Source organism: Bufo gargarizans, chromosome 2 (assembly GCF_014858855.1).
Source record: "Bufo gargarizans isolate SCDJY-AF-19 chromosome 2, ASM1485885v1, whole genome shotgun sequence".
NCBI classification, from domain to species: Eukaryota; Metazoa; Chordata; class Amphibia; order Anura; family Bufonidae; genus Bufo; species Bufo gargarizans.
The window spans coordinates 163,456,531-163,481,014 of NC_058081.1; the positions used below are offsets into that span (position 1 = coordinate 163,456,531).

Below are 24,484 nucleotides of genomic sequence, written 5' to 3' on the forward strand. Positions count from 1 at the left end.
GAGAGCCCTAAACTGATCTCACAAACGGAAAGCCAAAACGCCAGTGTGAAAGTAGCCTTAGCCCCTTCAACCAGACTATAGACGAAGAAGAGAAAAGAGAAGCAGAAACAACAAAAGATGAAAGAAAAAAAAACAATAGAGAAAGCTGATCCTAAAGGATATTCACTAGGTACAACATACAGTGCAGTGTGTAAAACGGGAAAGGTTAATGAAAAAAAAGAAGGGAAGAAAGTAGTACAAGAAAATCCGGAAGGAGAAATAATCAGTGAAACAAGAAACCAAAAAGAAAATAAAGAAGAAAGTAGTAGGAAAAAGTCCACCTTCAAAAAGACAATAAAACAGGATTTTTTTCAGGTTAAAAAAAATGCAAACAAAAGAGGGGATGTAGAGAGAGGCAAGTCACCAAAAAGAAAAAACAATTAATAGAAAATGGGAATAAAGAGGACACTCTCGGGCAAAAAGTATATAATCTGAGGAGAAGAAACAATCCTGAAAAAGGGATAAAAATGTGCCCCTACTACATTTTTTAATAAATTCGAAGCGTTTATAGGAGTGAGAAAATTTATGAGGAGACTAGCTCTGAAAACATACTTCATAAAAAAAAACTGTAAATAAAGAAGGGGTATCTAAGAAAGACTATAAAAAAAGGACAAACAGTAGCAGTAGAAAATGAAGATCATTTTAAACATATGGATTTTAAACCAAAATCGAAATACCATCCATTACAAGAATATTCCCCCGCCCTAAATAGTTTAATGAACCAAGTAACAAAAGAAATACAAAAATTAGCAAACCTAAAAATTCCCAGTACATGAGTAACATTACTAGAGAAGAGAAAAAAGTGATTATCACTATGCAGGACAATAATGAAGTCATCATTCGCCCCGCAGACAAAAGCGGTGGCATAGTCATAGTGGATAAGGAAAACTATCACAGGGAGGCAGAGAACATGGGAGACAGTAGAACATACAAAATAGAGTAAAAATATCCAACAGAGCATAAAAAAAAAAAGCTGAAAACTCCTGTCCAAAGAGGTAGAGACCAAGTAATTCTGCACAAAAAAGAAGCAACATTCATAAGTATAGAACACCCCATGATCGCTGTATTTTACCATAACTCCAAAATAAGCAAAAACCCACCGGGGAGACCTATCGTGTCAAGTATAGACCGCCTATCAAGTTCCCTATCCAGATATATAGACCAACAGTTACAGCCATATGCACAGACACTCCCCACATATCTGAAGGATACAAAACATACATTACAAACGTTGAATAAAGTTAAATGGAAAGAGGACGACATAATTGGCACATTGGACGTCAATGACTGATACATGTCAATGCAGCTTTCATTTCCGGTAATGAACGGGTAATTATCGGGAACATCCAGATAACAAGTAACATGTCACATTCTCAATACTTACTTTCAGTAACTGACTGTAATTTCTGTTATTGGTCACCTAAGTGAATGTGTACTGATAAGACATAAAAACTCTCTTATTTACACCAGGCCGGGCAAAGAATAGAGGTGAGTGCACTCAAAATGTGCAAAAGTGAAGTGCGTGCAAATTTGCCATCACTCAGTGGGCTCCCACCCCCAGTAAATTCAGGCACTCCAGGGTCACCACTCCTGGGGCAATTCTGCACCTTTCAAACACATCTTAGCCCCTGGCTTCGATCCGGCACTGGGTGCATTGGTCCCAGGCCGCACACCCTAGGGATGCTGTGTGGTTCTCTGTTCTACATCCTGGTAGCCTGGTACCACCAGGACCTGATAAGAACAGATACTACACTTGATCTTAGCCAAAAGGTCGAGAAGCGATAAGAAAATGTAAAAAAATAAAAATAAACAAAGTGCAAAATAAAATTGTTCACTGTCCCCCAACAGTTTTCTTATGACCTCTTGGGGGACATATTATGTGGCAAAAATATATTTAAAAGTAAAAAAGTGATTATATAAAAAAAAAATATATATATATCTAAAAGAAAAAAATCTCACACCAACCACATCACTATTATCACCCCATTCACGTGAAACTATACATATTATATAATAAAACAATCCAACAAAAAATAGGGAACTAATTATAATAATTTGCATATTTAAAGAATGAGCTATAGTGAGCTAATGTTTGAATAAAAATTACTTAAAAAAAATAATAATTGTACAGTTCCCCCTAATAAAACTAATAAAATAGTACAGTAATAAAAAGCTGCAAAAGTTATTTTGGTAGCCCAAAAAATTAAGTAACAAGTGTTTAAACCACGTGCGCTAAATCATATAAAGGGACTGGTCATTAAAGGGTTAACCAATAAGTGCTTTCCCCGCTAGTAAGGCCTCATACACACGACCGTACCGTGTTTTGTGGTCCGCAAAACACGACACCAGCCATGTGCATTCTGCAGATCGTAGCAACGGTAATGGTCACAAATATTGTGCATCTTTTGCGGGCCCCCTTGGAAGTGAAAGGATCCGCATCCAAGCAACCAAAAATGCGTCTCAGATGCGGACCAAAACAATGGCCGTGTGCATGAGCTCTTAGGGAAAGTGCTTACTGGTTATTGCAGGGCCCCTACAGTATATCTGGGGGTGCAGGAAGCGAAAGGAACCAGTGAGTGCCGTCCTCTGCAGTGAAGGAGAGCGCTCATTTGTGAATAGGGGTCATGAAGGAAATGTCGCCACTAAAAGGGGTTTCCCCAGTAAAAAAAATTTTTTAACAAGTTCCTGTAGCATGGTCCCTGACACAGAAGATTCATACATTCCTGCTCCATGCTGCTCTCACCATCTCCATCTTCTGGTTCCGGAGCACCTCCAGCAAATGACTGACTTCAGCGGTAGCGTGCTGCTTGTGGCCATATCACCACTGAAGCCAGTCATTGGCTGGAGTGATGCAAGTGACTATGCTCATAACCAGCCAGAAGTAAACAGTGCCGGGACCAGAAGATGGAGGCAGCGGGGGCAGCACGGAGGAACGGAGCATGTCATTATGACTCTTCTGTTTCAGGGATATGCTGCAGGAACGTGTTAAAAATAATTTTTAATGGGAAATCCCTTTAATCCCCTGTTAGGCCTCATGTACACGGCCGCTGGGCAGCGTGGCCGTATTGCGGCCTGCAAACGGCGGGTCAGCAATCCACAGCCGGCTGTGTGCACCCCGCATCATGGATGCGGACCCATTCACTTGAATGGGTCCGCAATTCCGGAGAAGCGGAACGGAACACCGGAAGCACTACGGAGTGCTTCAGTGGTGTTTCTTTCCGTTGTGCCGCACCGCAAATAAATATGTCATGTCATATTTTTTTGCCGTGCGGACATACCACGGACCCATTCAAGTTGAATGGGTCCGGCCCGCTGCACGGATGTTGCCCGTGCATTGAGGACCGCAATTGCGGTCCCCAATGCACGGAACGCCCGCATAACGTGTGCATGCGGCCTTACACTGCACAATATTAGGGACAATTACTGGGAACAAGTGTGCATAGGAGGGCTCATTCCTTATATCTGGCTGGTATAATCGTGCTACCGATAAACAAGGAATCACTCGTTTATCGGCTGATTTGAATATGTTATCAGGATGAAAGATGCACAATAATTGGCAGCACATCTCCCTGTGTAATCAGGGATGTGCTACCGGTCATCAATAGAACTGAATGAGGGAGGAATGACCGTGATAGTGATCATTCCCCCCATTCACTTTGCATTGGCCTGTGTAATAGGCTGATGCAAACAAGGTCTGATTTTCTTTTTTTGTAGTCCCTTGAAATAGTGCAACTTGACAATGCGGCCCTTTGTGCACCCCTGCTATTGATGTCTATTTGCTACCGTTTTTTGTGGCCACAGTAGTGCAGTCGACCACACTACAAAGACCTACACTGGAGGCCAATGGAGTGCAAAGTCACACCTCAGCCGTGTTAGCCCCCCCATATCAAAATTTTTGAACAAAACATATGCAGTTGGTTAGATCTTTGTTAGATCAGGTTAGATCAATTGTTGTTTGCGTTAGATCTCACACAGAAGTAAAAATATTAACAGTTATTTGCAGGGGGGGCTAACCCGTCATCAGCCCCCCCCCTTATCAAAAAATTGACCAAACAATTAGCTATTTTGGAAGATATTTGTTAGATCAGGTATGATCAACTAGTTGTTTTGTTAGATCTCACATAATTACAGACTTATTAAGTGATTAATGAGGGGGGGCTAGCCCCCCCACATGCAATTTTCAGGTAAAATTTGATGCAGATTAATAGGCCTTCGTTAGATCCGGTAAGATCAAGTGGTTTCAATGTTAGATCTCATTTAATTACAGAGATATTTCACATAAAAACACAGATATTAGGTAGTATTAAATAGGGGGGCTAGCCCCCCCACATGCAATTTTCTGGTAAAATTTGATGCAGAGTTATAAGCCTTCATTAGATCCGGTAAGATCAAGTGGTTTCAATGTTAGATCTCATATAATTATAGAGCTATAAATATTTGGTATTACATAAGGGGGGGCTAGCCCCCCCATATGCAATTTTCAGGTAAAATTTGATGCAGACTAATAGGGCTTCGTTAGATCCGATAAGATAAAGTGGTTTCAAACGTTAGATCTCATATAAATACAGAGATATTATGGATATTTGGTATTACGTTAGGGGGGGGCTAGCCCCCCATAATGCAATTTTCAGGTAAGATTTGATGCAGACTAATAGGCCTTCGTTAGATCCGGTAAGATCAAGTGGTTTCAACGTTAGATCTCATATAATTACAGAGATTTTTCACATAAAAACACAGATATGAGGTAGTATTAAATAGGGGGGCTAGCCCCCCCACATGCAATTTTCTGGTAAAATTTAAAGCAGACTAATAGACCTTCGTTAGATCCGGTAAGATCAAGTAGTTTCAACGTTAGATCTCATATCATTACAGAGATATTTCACATAAAAACACAGATATGAGGTAGTATTAAATAGGGGGGCTAGCACCCCCCACATGCAATTTTCTGGTAAAATTTGATGCAGACTAATAGGCCTTCGTTAGATCCGGTAAGATCAAGTGGTTACAACGTTAGATCTCATATAATTACAGAGATATTATGGATATTTGGTATTACGTCAGGGGGGGCTAGCCCCCACCACAGGCAATTTTCTAATAAAATTTGATGCAGACTAATAGGCCTTTGTTAGATCCGGTAAGATCAAGTGGTTACAACGTTAGATCTCATATAATTACAGAGATATTATGGATATTTGGTATTACGTCAGGGGGGGCTAGCCCCCCACATGCGATTTTCAGGTAAAATTTGATGCAGATTAATAGGCCTTCGTTAGATCCGGTAAGATCAAGTGGTTTCAACGTTAGATCTAATTTAATTACAGAGATATTTCACATAAAAACACAGATATTAGGTAGTATTAAATAGGGGGGCTAGCCCCCCCACATGCAATTTTCTGGTAAAATTTAATTCAGGCTAATAGGCCTTCGTTAGATCCGGTAAGATCAAGTGGTTTCAACGTTAGATTTCATTTAATTACAGAGATATTATGGATATTTGGTATTACGTCAGGGGGGCTAGCCCCCCCACATGCAATTTTCAGGTAAAATTTGATGCAGACTAATAGGCCTTCGTTAGATCAGGTAAGATCAAGTGGTTTCAACGTTAGATCTCATATAAATACAGAGATATTATGGATATTTGGTATTACGTTAGGGGGGCTAGCCCCCCATAATGCAATTTTAAGGTAAGATTTGATGCAGGCTTATAGGCCTTCGTTAGATCCGGTAAGATCAAGTGGTTTCAACGTTAGATCTCATTTAATTACAGAGATATTTCACATAAAAACACAGATATTAGGTAGTATTATTAAATAGGGGGGCTAGCCCCCCCACATGTAATTTTCGGGTAAAATTTGATTCAGACTAAGAGGCCTTCGTTAGATCCGGTAAGATCAAGTGGTTTCAACGTTAGATCTCATATAATTACAGAGATATTATGGATATTTGGTATTACGTCAGGGGGGGGGCTAGCCCCCCCACATGCAATTTTCAGGTAAAATTAGATGCAGACTAATAGGCCTTCGTTAGATCTGGTAAGATGAAGTGGTTTCAACGTTAGATCTCATTTAATTACAGAGATATTTCACTTAAAAATACAGATATTAAGTAGTATTAAATAGGGGGGCTAGCCCCCCCACAGGCAATTTTCTAATACAATTTGGTGCAGACTAATAGGCCTTTGTTAGATCCGGTAAGATCAAGTGGTTACAACGTTAGATCTCATATAATTACAGAGATATTATGGATATTTGGTATTACGTCAGGGGGGGCTAGCCCCCCCACATGCGATTTTCAGGTAAAATTTGATGCAGACTAATAGGCCTTCGTTAGATCCGGTAAGATCAAGTGGTTTCAACGTTAGATTTCATTTAATTACAGAGATATTTCACATAAAAACACAGATATTAGGTAGTATTAAATAGGGGGGCTAGCCCCCCCCCCCCCCCCCCCCACACACACACATGCAATTTAATGGTAAAATTTGATTTAGGCTAATAGGCCTTTGTTAGATCCGGTAAGATCAAGTGGTTTTAATGTTAGATCTCATATGATTACAGAAATATTATGGATATTAGGAATTACATAAGGGGGAGCTAGCCCACCTATTTAGTACTTCCTAATATCTGTGTTTTCATTTGAAAAATCTCTGTATTTATATGAGATCTAACATTGAAACCACTTGATCTTACCGGATCTAACGAAGGCCTATTAGCCTGAATGAAATTTTACCAGAAAATTGTATGAGGGGGGCCAGCCCCCCCTTTTGTAATACAAATATTTATAATATCTCTGTAATTATATGAGATCTAACGTTGAAACCACTTGATCTTACCGGATCTAATGCAGATCTATTAGTCTAAATCTAATTTTACCACAAAATTGCATGTGGGGGGGCTAGCCCCCACCCTTATGTAATACCAAATATCCATAATATCTCTGTAATTATATGAGTTCTAACGTTGAAACCACTTGATCTTACCGGATCTAACGAAGGCCTATTAGCCTGAATCAAATTTTACCAGAAAAATGCATGTGGGGGGCTAGCCCCCCTATTTAATACTACCTCATATCAGTTTTTTTATGTGAAATATCGCTGTAATTAAATGAGATCTAACGTTGAAACCACTTGATCTTACCGGATCTAACGAAGGCCTATTAGCCTGCATCAAATTTTACCAGAAAATTGCATTATGGGGGGCTAGCCCCCCTAACGTAATACCAAATATCCATTATATCTCTGTAATTATATGAGATCTAACGTTGAAACCACTTGATCTTACCGGATCTAACGAAGGCCTATTAGTCTGCATCAAATTTTACCAGAAAATTGCATGTGGGGGGCTAGCCCCCCCTGACGTAATACCAAATATTTATATCTCTATAATTATATGAGATCTAACGTTGAAACCACTTGATCTTACCGGATCTAACGAAGGCCTATTAGTCTGCATCAAATTTTACCAGAAAATTGCATGTGGGGGGCTAGCCCCCCCTGACGTAATACCAAATATTTATATCTCTATAATTATATGAGATCTAACGTTGAAACCACTTGATCTTACCGGATCTAACGAAGGCCTATTACTCTGCATCAAATTTTACCTGAAAATCGCATGTGGGGGGGCTAGCCCCCCCTGACGTAATACCAAATATCCATAATATCTCTGTAATTATATGAGATCTAACGTTGTAACCACTTGATCTTACCGGATCTAACAAAGGCCTATTAGTCTGCATCAAATTTTATTAGAAAATTGCCTGTGGGGGGGCTAGCCCCCCTATTTAATACTACCTAATATCTGTGTTTTTATGTGAAATATCTCTGTAATTAAATGAGATCTAACGTTGAAACCACTTGATCTTACCGGATCTAACGAAGGCCTATTAGTCTGCATCAAATTTTACCAGAAAATTGCATGTGGGGGGGCTAGCCCCCCTGACGTAATACCAAATATCCATAATATCTCTGTAATTAAATGAGATCTAACGTTGAAACCACTTGATTTTACCGGATCTAACGAAGGCATATTAGTCTGCATCAAATTTTACCAGTAAATTGCATGTGGGGGGGGCTAGCCCCCCTATTGAAGACTACCTAATACCTGTGTTTTTATGTGAAATATCTCTGTAATCATTTGAGATCTAACGTTGAAACCACTTGATCTTACCGGATCTAACGAAGGCCTATTAGTCTGCATCAAATTTTACCTGAAATTTGCATATGGGGGGGCTAGTTCCCCCTTATGTAATACCAAATATTTATATCTCTATAATTATATGAGATCTAATGTTGAAACCACTTGATCTTACCTGATCTAACAAAGGCCTATTAGTCTGCATCAAATTTTACCAGAAAATTGCATGTGGGGGGGCTAGCCCCCCCTGACATAAAATACCAAATATCCATAATATCTCTGTAATTAAATGAGATCTATCGTTGAAACCACTTGATCTCACCGGATCTAACGAAGGCCTCTTAGTCTGAATCAAATTTTACCCGAAAATTGCATGTGGGGGGGGCTAGCCCCCCTATTTAATAATACTACCTAATATCTGTGTTTTTATGTGAAATATCTCTGTAATTAAATGAGATCTAACAGTTGAAACCACTTGATCTTACCGGATCTAATGAAGGCCTATTAGCCTGCATCAAATTTTACCAGAAATTTGCATGTGGGGGGCTAGCCCCCCTATTTAATACTACCTAAAATATCTGTGTTTTTATGTGAAATATCTCTGTAATTAAATGAGATCTAACGTTGAAACTACTTGATCTTACCGGATCTAACGAAGGCCTATAAGCCTGCATCAAATCTTACCTTAAAATTGCATTATGGGGGGCTAGCCCCCCCTAACGTAATACCAAATATCCATAATATCTCTGTATTTATATGAGATCTAACGTTGAAACCACTTGATCTTACCTGATCTAATGAAGGCCTATTAGTCTGCATCAAATTTTACCTGAAAATTGCATGTGGGGGGGCTAGCCCCCCCTGACCTAATACCAAATATCCATAATATCTCTGTAATTATATGAGATCTAACATTGTAACCACTTGATCTTACCGGATCTAACGAAGGCCTATTAGCCTGAATAAAATTTTACCAGAAAATTGCATGTGGGGGGGCTAGCCCCCTATTTAATACTACCTAATATCTGTGTTTTTATGTGAAATATCTCTGTATTTATATGAGATCTAACGTTGAAACCACTTGATCTTACCGGATCTAACGAAGGCCTATTAGTCTGCATCAAATTTTACCAGAAAATTGCATGTGGGGGGCTAGCCCCCCCTGACGTAATACCAAATATCCATAATATCTCTGCAATTATATGAGATCTAACGTTGAAACCACTTGATCTTACCGGATCTAACGAAGGCCTATTAGTCTGCATCAAATTTTACCAGAAAATTGCATGTGGGGGGCTAGCCCCCCCTGACGTAATACCAAATATCCATAATATCTTTGTAATTATATGAGATCTAACGTTGAAACCACTTGATCTCACCGGATCTAACGAAGGCCTATTAGTCTGCATCAAATTTTACAAGAAAATTGCAAATGGGGGGCTAGCCCCCCTATTTAACCCCTTAGGGACACAGCCTTTTTACACCTTAGGACCAGGCCATTTTTTGAAAATCTGACCAGTGTCACTTTAAGTGATGATAACTTTAAAACGCTTTGACTTATCCAGGCCATTCTGAGATTGTTTTTTCGTCACATATTGTACTTCATGACACTGGTAAAATAAAGTTAAAAAATATATTTTTTTTTGCATAAAAAAATGTCAAATTTACCAAAAATTGGGAAAAATTAGCAAATTTCAAAGTTTCAGTTTCTCTACTTCTGTAATACATAGTAATACCCTTAAAAATTGTGATGACTTTACATTCCCCATATGTCTACTTCATGTTTGAATTATTTTGGGAATGATATTTTATTTTTTGGGGATGTTACAAGGCTTAGAAGTTTAGAAGCAAATCTTGAAATTTTTCAGAAATTTACAAAAACCCAATTTTTAGGGACCACTACAGCTCTGAAGTCACTTTGCGAGGCTTACATAATAGAAACCACCCAAAAATGACCCCATTCTATAAACTACACCCCTCAAGGTATTCAAAACTGATTTTACAAACTTTGTTAACCCTTTAGGTGTTGCACAAGAGTTATTGGCAAATGGGGATGAAATTTGAGAATTTCAATTTATTGCCTAATTTTCCATTTTAACCAATTTTTTCCACTAACAAAGCAAGGGTTAACAGCCAAACAAGACTGTATCTTTATTGCCCTGACTCTGCCGTTTACAGAAACACCCCATATGTGGCCGTAAACTACTGTACAGCCACACAGCGGGGCGTAGAGTGAAAGGTGCGCCGTTTGGTTTTTGGAAGGCAGGTTTTGCTGGACTGGTTTTTTGACACCATGTCCCATTTAAAGCCCCCTGATGCACCCCTAGAGTAGAAACTCCATAAAAGTGACCCTATCTAAGAAACTACACCCCTCAAGGTATTCAAAACTGATTTTACAAACTTTGTTAACCCTTTAGGTGTTGCACAAGAGTTATTGGCAAATGGGGATGAAATTTGAGAATTTCATTTTTTTGCCTAATTTTCCATTTTAACCCATTTTTTTCCACTAACAAAGCAAGGGTTAACAGCCAAACAAGACTGTATCTTTATTGCCCTGACTCTGCCGTTTACAGAAACACGCCATATGTGGCCGTAAATTACTGTACGGCCACACAGCGGGGCGTAGAGTGAAAGGTGCGCTGTTTGGTTTTTGGAAGGCAGGTTTTGCTGGACAGTTTTTTTGACACCATGTCCCATTTGAAGCCCCCTGATGCACCCCTAGAGTAGAAACTCCATAAAAGTGACCCCATCTAAGAAACTACACCCCTCAAGGTATTCAAAACTGATTTTACAAACTTTGTTAACCCTTTAGGTGTTGCACAAGAGTTATTGGCAAATGGGGATGAAATTTGAGAATTTCATTTTTTTGCCTAATTTTCCATTTTAACCCATTTTTTCCACTAACAAAGCAAGGGTTAACAGCCAAACAAGACTGTATCTTTATTGCCCTGACTCTGCCGTTTACAGAAACACGCCATATGTGGCCGTAAACTACTGTACGGCCACACAGCGGGGCGTAGAGTGAAAGGTGCGCTGTTTGGTTTTTGGAAGGCATGTTTTGCTGGACAGTTTTTTTGACACCATGTCCCATTTGAAGCCCCCTGATGCACCCCTAGAGTAGAAACTCCATAAAAGTGACCCCATCTAAGAAACTACACCCCTCAAGGTATACAAAACTGATTTTACAAACTTTGTTAACCCTTTAGGTGTTGCACAAGATTTAATGGAAAATAGAGATACAATTTCAAAATTTCACTTTTTTGGCAGATTTTCTATTTTAATATTTTTTTTCCAGTTACAAAGCAAGGGTTAACAGCCAAACAAAACTCGTTATTTATGGCCCTGATTCTGTCGTTTACAGAAACACCCCATATGTGGTCGTAAACCGCTGTACGGTCACACGGCAGGGCGCAGAAGGAAAGGAATGCCATACGGTTTTTGGAAGGCATGTTTTGCTGGATAGTTTTTTTGACACCATGTCCCATTTGAAGCCCCCTGATGCACCCCTAGAGTAGAAACTCCATAAAAGTGACCCCATCTAAGAAACTACACCCCTCAAGGTATACAAAACTGATTTTACAAACTTTGTTAACCCTTTAGGTGTTGCACAGGATTTAATGGAAAATAGAGATACAATTTCAAAATTTCACTTTTTTGGCAGATTTTCCATTTTAATATTTTTTTCCCAGTTACAAAGCAAGGGTTAACAGCCAAACAAAACTCGTTATTTATGGCCCTGATTCTGTCGTTTACAGAAACACCCCATATGTGGTCGTAAACCGCTGTACGGTCACACGGCAGGGCGCAGAAGGAAAGGAATGCCATACGGTTTTTGGAAGGCAGATTTTGCTAGACTGGTTTTTTTGACACCATGTCCCATTTGAAGCCCCCTGATGCACCCCTAGAGTAGAAACTCCAAAAAAGTGACCCCATTTTAGAAACTACGGGATAGGGTGGCAGTTTTGTTGGTACAAGTTTAGGGTACATATGATTTTTGGTTGCTCTATATTACACTTTTTGTGCGGCAAGGTAACAAGAAATTGCTTTTTTGGCACCGTTTTGTTTTTTGTTATTTACACCATTCATCTGACAGGTTAGATCATGTGGTAATTTTATAGAGCAGGTTGTCACGGACGCGGTGATACCCAATATATATACAATTTTTTTTATTTATGTACGTTTTACACAATAATTTCATTTTTAAAACAAAAAAAATGTTTTAGTGTCTCCATAGTCTAAGAGCCATAGTTTTTTAAATTTTTGGGCGATTATCTTAAGTAGGGTCTCATTTTTTGTGGGATGAGATGACGGTTTGATTGGCACTATTTTGGGGTGCACATGACTTTTTGATTGCTTGCTATTACACTTTTTGTGACGGAAGATGACAAAAAATGGCTTTTTTTACACCGTTTTTATTTTTATTTTTTTACGGTGGTCATCTGAGGGGTTAGGTCATGTGATATTTTTATAGAGCCGGTCAATACGGACGCGGCGATACCTAATATGTATACTTTTTTTTTATTTATGTAAGTTTTACACAATGATTTCATTTTTGAAACAAAAGAAATCATGTTTTAGTGTTTCCATAGTCTAAGAGCCATAACTTTTTCAGTTTTTGGGCGATTATCTTGGGTAGGGTATGATTTTTGCGGGATGAGATAACGGTTTGATTGTTACAATTTTGGCGTAGATGCAACTTTTTTGATCACTTTTATTACCTTTTTTGGGAAGTAAGGTGGGCAAAATTCCAATTTCATCATAGTTTTTAATTTTTTATTTTTATGGCGTTCACCGTCCGGGTAAAGTAACATTACCGTTTTATAGATCAGGTCGTTACGGACGCGGCGATACCAAACATGTGTAGGGAATTTTATTTTTTTCATTTTTAATCAGTGATAAATGTGTTTTTTGATTTTTACTTTATTTTTCACTTTTTTCACTTTTTTTTTTGACCCAGACCCACTTGGTTCTTGAAGATCCAGTGGGTCTGATGTCTGCATAATACAGTACAGTACAATATATATTGTACTGTACTGTATTTTACTTACACTTTGTCTGAACAGATCTATGCTTTCAGCACAGATCTGTTCAGCACCATGGACAGCAGGACGCCTGAGAAGGCGTCCTGTTGCCATGGGAACCTTCCCCGTCTGCTCAGTAGTGGCCAGAACTGCGCAGACGGGGAAGGGTAAGGACGGGGCTTGGGGGGCTGCCTGGAAGCTCTCTCCCTCTCCATTCGGGGGACTGCAAAGGCACAGCAGCCCCCCGATCGGAGAGGGAGGGAGCTCCCTCTTACTGTTAACCTTTTCCATACAGCGGTCCGTACGGACCGCTGTATGGAAAGGGTTAAACGGCTGACATCGCATCACCGATGTCAGCCGTTTATACCAGGGTGCCAGCAATGTGCTGGCACCCTGGTATACCCACTAGACGCCAACGATTACGCAATGGGAGGCGGGCGGGGATCGCGATCCCGCCTACCGCACCGCCCGCCTCCCGCACCGCCCGCAACCCTACCCCTGCACCTCCCACCGTGCTCGAATAACTCAGGGGTGCAGGGGGATGGCATACAGGAAACAATTTTTAATCCTAAAGTTTCTGATCCCCGCGGTCAGGGACCGCGGGGATCAGAAACTGCAGAAATCGCAGCAAACCGCAGGTCTGAATTGACCTGCGGTTTGCCGCGATCGCCGACATGGGGGGGTCACGGGACCCCCCGCGCATTTAGCCTAGGTGCCTGCTCAATGATTTGAGCAGGCACCGGGTTCCGATCACTGCCAGCCGCACGGCAGTGATCGAAAATGCACAGGGCGTACATGTACGCCCTGTGTCCTTAAGTACCAGGGCACAAGGGCGTACCTGTACGCCCTGTGTCCTTAAGGGGTTAATACTACCTAATATCTGTGTTTTTATGTGAAATATCTCTGTAATTAAATGAGATCTAACGTTGAAACCACTTGATCTTACCGGATCTAACGAAGGCCTATTAGTCTGCATCAAATTTTACCAGAAAATTGCATGTGGGAGGGCTAGCCCCCCCCTGACGTAATACCAAATATCCATAATATCTCTGTAATTATATGAGATCTAACGTTGAAACCACTTGATCTTACCGGATCTAACGAAGGCCTATTAGTCTGCATCAAATTTTACCAGAAAATTGCATGTGGGGGGGCTAGCCCCCCTTGACATAATACCAAATATCCATAATATCTCTGTAATTATATGAGATCTAACGTTGAAACCACTTGATCTTACCGGATCTAACAAAGGCCTATTAGTCTGCTTCAAATTTTACTAGAAAATTGCATGTGGGGGGCTAGCCCCCCTATTTAATACTACCTAATATCTGTGTTTTAAGGCTACTTTCACACTAGCGTTCGTCGGTCCGCTCGTGAGCTCCGTTTGAAGGGGCTCACGAGCGGACCCGAACGCAGCCGTCCAGCCCTGATGCAGTCTGAATGGAGCGGATCCGCTCAGACTGCATCAGTCTGGCGGCGTTCAGCCTCCGCTCCGCTCGCCTCCGCACGGACAGGCGGACAGCTGAACGCTGCTTGCAGCGTTCGGGTGTCCGCCTGGCCGTGCGGAGGCGTGCGGATCCGTGCGGATCCGTCCAGACTTACAATGTAAGTCAATGGGGAGGGATCCGTTTGAAGATGCCACAATATGGCTCAATCTTCAAGCGGATCCGTCCCCCATTGACTTTACATTGAAAGTCTGGACAGATCCGTCCGAGGCTATTTTCACACTTAGCTTTTTTTTTGCCATTTTAATGCAGACGGATCCGTTCTGAACGGAGCCTCCGTCTGCATTATTATGAGCGGATCCGTTCAGAACGGATCCGCCCGAACGCTAGTGTGAAAGTAGCCTTATTTGAATTATCTCTGTAATTAAATGAGATCTAACGTTGAAACCACTTGATCTTACCGGATCTAACGAAGGCCTATTACTCTGCATCAAATTTTACCAGAAAATTGCATGTGGGGGGGCTAGCCCCCCCTCATTAATCACTTAATAAGTCTGTAATTATGTGAGATCTAACAAAACAACTAGTTGATCATACCTGATCTAACAAATATCTTCCAAAATAGCTAATTGTTTGGTCAATTTTTTGATAAGGGGGGGCTGATGACGGGTTAGCCCCCCCTGCAAATAACTGTTAATATCTCTACTTCTGTATGAGATCTAACGCAAACAACAATTGATCTAACCTGATCAAACAAAGATCTAACCAATTGCATATGTTTTGTTCAAAAATTTTGATATGGGGGGGCTAACACGGCTGAGGTCAAAGTCACTACAACCACTACAACGGGGGACTGTGTTCTCCCATTTGAATGGCACAAGTGAGTGCTGCTCCATTCAGCTCTAGGGGTCTGCCGGAGATAGTCGAGTGCTTGCTTGCTATTTCTGGCAGTCCCATACAGTTGAATGAAGCGGAAGCTCTCATGCATATCCACCATTAAAATGGGGGAACACAGTCCCTCTTACTAGTGATCGGTGGGACCATATTGGTCAGACGCTTGCCGGTCACACATTTACCTCTTATTCTGTGGATAAGGGGCAAGCTGTTGTAATGGGACTGTCCCTAGAAGGTGTTAAATGGCTGGGATCGGAGGTATTAGCACTTGTGTGCCCACACAATCAATCACATGGAGGAACTATTACGTCTTACTGAGGTCCTACTGACGTGCTGGTTTTGCGATGTCCAACAATAAATATGGCGAAAACAGGAGGTGAAATCGTCATTTGATGAACTCTAACTGATATGAGGCTCAAGAATATGTAAATGGAAGTGGGTAACAACGGCAGATCACCCACCAGTCAGCAGACTGGCTTCTGCACTGTGAATCTCTCATTGAAACGCCTGGACTACAGAGCAGAGGAAATACAATGCGGGAGCTGCTATAGAGAGTACAGTGACAGGGGACGGCCACGTGTGACATAAATGCTAAAGATTCTGGAAATGTGCTGTTCTGGAGAAGTGGATACGATACCAGAAATCCCAAGCACACACTGTCAGCGTAAACCGACTTGCACTGTAGGTTTACAATCCACAGCATGTCAAATTATCGCTTGAGGCCTCTACGGTACCTGCACACGAGTGCGGGTTTAGAAACAAAATATCTGATCATATTTTTGTGTGGATTTCTCTGAATTTACACACCGAATCAAAATCTGCATGAGTTATGCCTTAGGCCTCATGCACACAATCGTTGTTTTTGTCCACATCCGAGCCGCAGTTTTTGCGGCTCGGATGCGGACACATTCACTTCAATAGAGCCACAAAAGATGCAGACAGCACTCCGTGTGCTGTCCGCATCCGTTGCTCTGTTCCGTAGCCCTGCAAAAAAAATATAACTTGTCCTATTCTTGTCCGTTTTGCGGACAACAATAGGTATTTCTACAATGGGCCGCCTGCTCCTTTCCGCAAATTGCGGAAGGCACACAGGCGGCTTCCGTTTTTTGCAGATCCACGGTTTGCGGCCCGCAAAAAACGGAACGGTTATGTGCATGAGGCCTTAGTCACACGTTAGTGTTCGGTCAGTGATTTGCATCAGTGATTTTGAGCCAAAACCAGGTGCGGCTCTAAACACAGAACAGGAGCAGATCTCTCTATTATACCTTATGTCTGTGGAGGCTCCACTTCTGGCTTTGGCTCACAATCACTGATCAAAACACTGACGTGTGAATGAGGCATAAGCATCCTTATTCAATCCATGAAGATGTCCGTGAAGAATCCGTGGATGGTCCTTGCTTTTTTTTCCTTCTATGTGTCATTTGTAATCCACAGACGTAGCTCAGCTGAAAATGTATTTTAGGAGCATTTCCTATCTGTCGTCCGTGAAAAACGGATCCACCACGGATTCATAAACTTCAATGGGCGTGTTTGATTCGCATCACGGACCAAAGTGATGCATGTCTTCATTATTTTTTTACTGCCGACCCGCGGTCAGAAAAAAATATATTGATGTGTGAACAGACACATTTAAATCAAGGGATATTTCACGTCAGTGAAAAACGAAAATATGAACGATGCCTAAGGGCTCATGCACAGTGGCTCCGCAATATACAGGTACCGGTTGTGTGCACACCGTATCATGGACGCAGACCCATTCACTTGAATGTGTCTACAATTCGGGAGATACGGTGCGGAACAGAGGCACCGATTGGTTTCCATGGGTTTTCTGTCTGTGCCTCTGCACCACAAAAAAATAGTGCATGCAAACAATATATGCGGTGCGAACTGTCAAGTGAATGTGTCCGCGTCCACTGACGGTGGCCACATGGTCGATGCCCATGCATTGCAGACCGCAATTTGAGGTCCGCAGCAAGGGCAAGGCCGGCACACAATTGTGTGCATGAGCCCTAATTTCTGCATGGAAGGTGAAAAGCAAAGCGTACATGAGATTTGTCTGACCTCATACACTTGGCCGGTATGAGTGTACTACACTGCGTTTTTTCTGCACAGAAATCAGCAGGAGAAAACGCACGTAACCCGCAAACTGTGAAGGTAGCCTTGCAATGCAAAGCTTGACAGCAGAAGAAGCAGTTTTTGCGGAGGTGGATTTCAGTCAGATTTTCCACAGCGTCCGCAGCAGACCCGACACGTGGGGCCCATACTGTGGCCACAGAGGTCTTCCACGTATTAGAGCTGCTGGTGACCTGCTAGTAACACCTTGTATTCAGAGGTTGTGTTGGCGACATGAATAATGTAGTAACAAGCTTCCTTGCTCTAGTGGACCTAAGGAGAAGTCATACAGAAAAAAACTATTTCAGGCCAATCGGGTGATAAAAAAATTATGATAATTTATAGCACAATGATATGAGTCTGTAGTGGTGTATTCAAAGGTCACAATCATTTCAAGGTATTATTATATACTGATACGGAAAAAAAAACTACCCCTACCAAAAAAAATACTATTGCAAAGTAAATAGATCCCTCCTCTTTCACACTACCGTTTTTTTTTTTGTCGTTTTGCGGGCTGTTTTTTGCGTCCCGTATACGGCCCGTATATGGAGCCATTGATTTCAATAGTTCCGCAAAAAAAACGGAATGTACTCCGTATGCATTCCGTTTCCATATTTCCGTTTTTGCCGTTCCGTTGAAAGATAGAACATGTCCTATTATTGCCAGCAAATCACGTTCCGTGGCGCCAATCAAGTCAATGGGTCCGCAAAAAAAACGGAACACATACGGAAATGCATCTGTATGTCTTCCGTATCCGTTCTTGCAGAACCATCTATTGAAAATGTTATTCCCAGCCCAATTTTTTCTATGTAATTACTGTATACTGTATATGACATACGGAAAAACGAAACACAACGGAAACAAAAAAACGGACCGCAAAACACTGAAATAGCCTTACAGTCGTGTAAAAGAGGTCTAAGTTCCTAGAAGTTTCCATTGTTTTTACAAAAGAAAAGCTCAAAATGCCACATGTGAACATGCCCTTAGGCTGTGTGCATAGGCTTCTATGGTAGTACACGCTGTCCCTACTGCTCCGTACCATATCTTTCTAATTCCTCTACAACCGCTTAAGCTGGTGTCACGCATAGGATTTGTCTAGCATTTTGCATGGTGTTGTCTTTCCAATGATTTTTTTCCCCTACAGCTCCACAGAGGAAGCGACATTACAGGGGGGCACATACTCTCCTCTAAAAAGAAAATAGACATACAAATAAGGCTCCTTTCACACTAGCGTTTCGATCGGATCCGTTCTGAACGGATCCGCTCATATTAATGCAGACGGAGGCTCCGTTCAGAACGGATCCGTCTGCATTATAACTTAGAAAAATTTTCTAAGTGTGAAAGTAGCCTGAGCGGATCCGTTCAGACTTTACATTGAAAGTCAATGGGGGACGGATCCGCTTGAAGATTGAGCCATATGGCGTCATCTTCAAGCAGATCCGTCCCCATTGACTTACATTGTAAGTCGGAACGGATCCGCTCGCCTCCGCACGGCCAGGCGGACACCCGAACGCTGCTTGCAGCGTTCAGGTGTCCGCTCACTGAGCGGAGCGGAGGCTGAGCGCTGGCAGGCGGATGCATTCTCAGTGGATCCGCCTCCACTGAGAATGCATTAGGGCCAGACGGCTGCGTTCAGGGCCGCTTGTGAGCCCCTTCAAACGGAGCTCACGAGCGGACACCTGAACGCAGGTGTGAAAGTAGCCTAATGCCACTAAGAAAAACTGGTGCTAAAACACACTATGTGGGCAAACACGCTAGTACCAAAACTGTGTAAAGGAGCCCTAACGGCACTTGTACATGTTGCGGATTAAGCGCGTTTTTTTATGTGCGGATTTTCATGTGGAAAATATATGCGTAAGGCCCCCTGCAGACGAGTGGATTAGGTGCGGATGCGTTCAGTGAAAAATGCGCGATTTCGCAAGCAAGTACATTCAGTTTTGTTTGCCATTGCGTTCAGTTGTTCAGTTTTTATCGCGCGGGTGCAATACGATTTATTGCATTTTTCACACGCGTGATAAAAAACTGAATGTATACAAACAATATCTCTTAGCAACCATCCATGAAAAACGCATTGCATCCGCACTTGCTTGCAGATGCGATTTTCACGCAGCCCCATTCACTTCTATGGGGCCTGCGTTGTGTGAAAATCGCTGAATATGGCCTCATGCACACGACCGTTTTTTTTTTAAGGTACGCAAAAACGTGGTCCGTAGGTCCGTGATCCGTGACCGTTTTTTCATCCGTGGGTCTTCCTTGATTTTTGGAGGATCAACGGACATGAAAAGGACAGGTCATATTTTTTTCACGGCCAGGAAACACGGATCACGGATGCGGCTGCCAAACGGTGCATTTTCCGATTTTTTCACGGACCCATTGAAAGTCAATGGGTCAGCGAAAAAAAACGGAAAACGGCACAACGGCCACGGATGCACACAACGGTCGTGTGCATGAGGCCTTTAGAGCATGCTGCGATTTTCACGCAACGCACATGTAAACAGCCCCATTGAAATGAATGGGTCCGGATTCAGTGCGGGCACAATGCGTTTGCATCATGCATTGCATCCGCGCGGAATACTCGCCCATGTGAAAGGGGCCTAATACAGCAAAGTGTATGAGATTAGACAAATCCCATGTATACGTTGGTTCTTTCTTCCATGCTGAAATTGACCCGCTCTGTGAAATCTGCAGCATGTCAACTGCTTGTGCAATTTTTGGTGCAGATTTCACCCTTTTCAATGGAAGGATGAGATGCGGATCTGGTGGGATCTGGTGGGAAATGCACAGAAATCCACACAAAAAAAGTGTTGATTTTCTGTTTTGAAATCTACACTCGTGTGCAGGTACCCTAACGGTGGTCTAGTCTCCTGGAGACCACGGGCAGAACACATCTGTCATTCACTGACGTGTAAAGAGGACTTTAACAGGGGGGGTCAGGAATCTGAAAAAAGAATTTGGGCTCATGCACATGACCGTATGTATTTTGCGGTCTGCAAAAAACGGATGATGTCCGTGTGCATGTTCGTATTTTGCGGAACTGAACAGCTGGCCCCTAATAGAACAGTGCGATCCTTGTCCGTAATGCGGACAATAATAGAACATGTTCTATTTTTTTTTTTGCGGAACAGAAATACAGACATACGGAAACGGAATGCACACGGAGTAACTTCAGTTGTTGTTTTTTTGCGGACCCATTGAAATGAATGGGTCCGCATACGGTCCACAAAAAAAACTAAACTGACATGGAAAGAAAATACATTTGTTTGCATGAGCCCTTAAAGGGGTTCTGCAGTTTGTTTTAACTGATGATCTATCCTCTGGATAGATCATCAGCATCTGACTGGCGGGGGTCCGACACCCGGGACCCTCGCCGATCAGCTGTTTGAGAAGGCAGCGGCGCTCCGCCCGTTCCATAAAAAGATAGGACATGTTCTATCTTTTTGCGGAACGGAAGTACGGGACAAAACCCCACGGAAGCACTCCGTAGTGCTTCCGTTCCGGACTATTCCGCATCTCCGGACCCATTGAAGTGAATGGGTCCGCATCTGTAATGCAGAATGCACAGGGAACAATGCCCTTATCCTGACGGAATGCGGATTAAGGGGCTGTGCTACACTGTTCCCACAGATCCCACACATATGAATGGGAGTTAGAGAAACAGTGTAGTATTATTTATTTATTGGCTCTGTAATCTAATAGGAGGTATACATACATAATATAATACACGAGTACAATAAGGCTGAGTTCACACCAGCGTTCAGCCTTTCCGTTCTCCTGCTCCGTTATAGGAGCAGGAGAACGGAAAGGACGGATTGGGCACATAACTGAGACGAGCGGAGCCTACGGACCCCATAGACTATAATGGGGTCCGTTAGGTTTACGCTCAGAAAATGATTTTGGAGCGGAGACAAAAGTCCTGCATGCAGTACTTTCGTCTCCGCTCCAAAATCATCTTCTGAGCGTAAACCTAACGGACTCCATTATAGTCTATGGGGTCCGTAGGCTCCGCTCGCCTCAGTTATGTGCCCAATCCGTCCTTTCTGTTCTCCTGCTCCTATTGCTGGGTTCACACCTGAGCGTTTTACAGCGCGTTCAAACGAGCTGTAAAACGCTCAACACATGAAAACCAATGCTTCCCTTCGGCCCTGGTTCACACTTGAGTGTTTTACAGCGCGTGTTGAACGCGCTGAAAAACGCCCTACGCTCAAAAAAGTTCTTGAGCTTCTTTGGGGCGTCTTGTCGCGCGTTCCCGTACATAGACTTTCGGGAACGCTTGTCTCTGTATGCGCGATTGTAAACGCCGGTACAATCGCGCATACAGAGCGCTCAGGTGTGAACCCAGGGTATAACGGAGCAGGAGAACGGAAAGGCTGAACGCTGATGTGAACGAGGCCTAAGCATGAAACTTCTTAACCCACTGGTGCAGAGGGGCAGAGGACCCTGCTCACAAGACACAGCGTATCACAGTGCCAGAAAAGTGGATGAGATTACACACATTGCAGAAACGCACAAATTCGTGGGGGTCTTATGTACGTTCACCCGCCGCCGTGTGCAGATGGCCTTAGGGTGGATTCACACAGGTTTTTTTCTGCTGTTGTTGAGGGCTTTTGTGGATTTCGGTGCGTTTATTTTTGGCTGGCATTTTTAGCACCATTTTTTTTCTAGGCAAAAACACCAGCACCAACTGTTGCATGAAGTTTATTGGAAATCATTATTGAAGGAGAACTAGTCATTCATAAAAAAACATCTAAAAACTACCATAAACTCGCGTGTTTTGGGGGGTTTTTTTTGCCCAAAAAGCACTAGAACCAAAACTGTGTGTGAAGGAACCAATATTCCTTTCTGGGACATTGATGCCATATCGCTAGGAAATGCCATCAGGGGTGCAGGACCACCTAGTCCCTTCTCCGGAAGAGCCCGCCAAGCATGCGCGGCCACCCTTTGATGGTGTATCCTAGTGATATGCCATCTATGTCCCAGATGGGAATGTCCCAGGATGAAACTGCATTAACTTGCAATAAAGAATAAGTACTTTCCTGCCCGTGGACAACGCTGCAGCCAGTCACTGGCATCTTTGGGTGCACTGCCAAGGCTAGCGTCTACGGAAAGGGTTGTGGGAAGGATCCAGAGGGAATGTCATATCAACCTATTATGGATGGCCACAGCCACTCTTGACATATCGGCCGATCCCGCATGATCAATCTGTGACTCTGTGGTGACATACATGGTGACACTGGTGGTGGCCATGATCGCAGAGTGGCGGTAATCTCATAGAAATGAATGGGATTGCAGCACAACTGTTGCATTTTTTGCGACTAGCGCCATGATCCCATTCATTTCTATGGGATGACCACTGCTCTGCGATCCCCGCCACGACCAGCGCTGACACACAGCTCTAGTCCGTCAGTGAATGTGATACTGATTTCTCAGTCTATAGCACTAATAATAGGAGGCAAAAAAGTTTCCTTATATTGCGCCAACAACTTCCATGGCGATGTACAGAGACGGTCCTGTCAGTGCTGCACAGTCCCCGCAGCAGTCCATGGTGGCTGCAGGACCTCGGCGGACGCTGGCCTCAGCACTGCACACAGGCCACTGCCCCTTCAAGGAAACTTCAGGGCTGCAGTCACCAGCTGGAAGAAAGTCCCCACAAGCTGCAGACGTACCTGTGTGTAGAGCTCCGCCAGCGCCATGGCGACCGCTGGGAGGGGGGCTCCGTCCGCTTTCCGCCCGTCACTGCCACTTAGCCGCGGTGGTGCCGTACTGCCGAGGGGCTGCCCAGTGCGCGTCCACGACCCCGCTACCTGCAGAGGCGGGAGCGCGCCTGTCCCGACACCTGAGCGGGTGTGGCGGCCCCGGCTGGGATGACTGTACAGTCAGTGCTCGGGGCAGGGACTGTCACCCAGACACCCGCACCTGTCGCACGGGCATATAGAAGTAGTCACTATGTGGATGTGACCGGACTGGGAGAGCTGAGAGCCTGTAGTCACCTGCAAGGCAGTTGGGGATTGGAGAATTTATTGGGGGTCATTTACAAAGACCAGCTTTTTATGCTGCTCTTTTACTTTTGCGCTGGCGGAAGATGTGCCTAGAGCCTCATTCACACATCCGTGCTTAAATCCGTGAAAAGTTGGTCAGTGATGCCTCCGTGAAGATCGCCATGGCTCCGTTTTTTACTGCCGCTGAACAGCAAATAATTTTCAAAGCATCTCTTCTTAATGATCTGTGAAACTTGGGTGGCATCCATCTTGCATCCGTGGTTTTCACGTACCTATAGATTATAATGGGCGTGATAGATCTGTGAACACGGACAAAATAGAGAATGCATCCGTGCTAAAAACACTGACCCACTGACTGTGCTAAAATACTATTTTGAATACACACATTAACACGACCTTATGTGTTTTGCGGTCCGCAAAAAAAAACGGATGACATCCACCTGCCATCTGTTTTTTTTTTTTGTTTGTTTTTTGCGGATCCATTGCAGCAATGCCTAAAACGGACAAGAATAGGACATGTTCTATTTTTTTTTGTGGGGCTACGGAATGGACATACTGATGCGGACATATCTGCATATTTTGCGGACCCATTGAAATAAATGGGTCCGCATCCTATCCGCAAAAAAAACTGAACGGACACGGAGACAAACAACGTTCGTGCGCATCTAGCCTAAAATGAATGGCTAGGTGTGATGTCCGTGGGACACTGATGTGTGAATGAGGCTTAATTTATGAAGAGACATCTGCCTCGTCATAAGGCTAGGGATACACGGCGACATAGGTCGCACAACATTTTTCTTTAATGATGTCGCACTGTGGCATGATTTTTCATCGACTGTCGC

The 24,484-nt window shown here is 43.0% G+C and overlaps 1 protein-coding gene and 1 pseudogene across 1 annotated transcript in view; both read right to left on the minus strand.

The window, feature by feature from the left end:
• Positions 1-23,437, minus strand: part of LOC122929645 (unconventional myosin-Vc-like) — a 63,827-nt gene extending 40,390 nt beyond the window's left edge. Inside the window, exon 1 of the mRNA XM_044283277.1 lies at positions 23,310-23,437. Within this exon, the coding sequence (XP_044139212.1) occupies positions 23,310-23,336 (27 nt within the window). The 5' untranslated portion in view covers positions 23,337-23,437. The remainder of the gene's footprint in view (positions 1-23,309) is intronic.
• Positions 1,726-1,822, minus strand: LOC122929916 (annotated as a pseudogene).
• Positions 23,438-24,484: the final 1,047 nt, after the last annotated feature.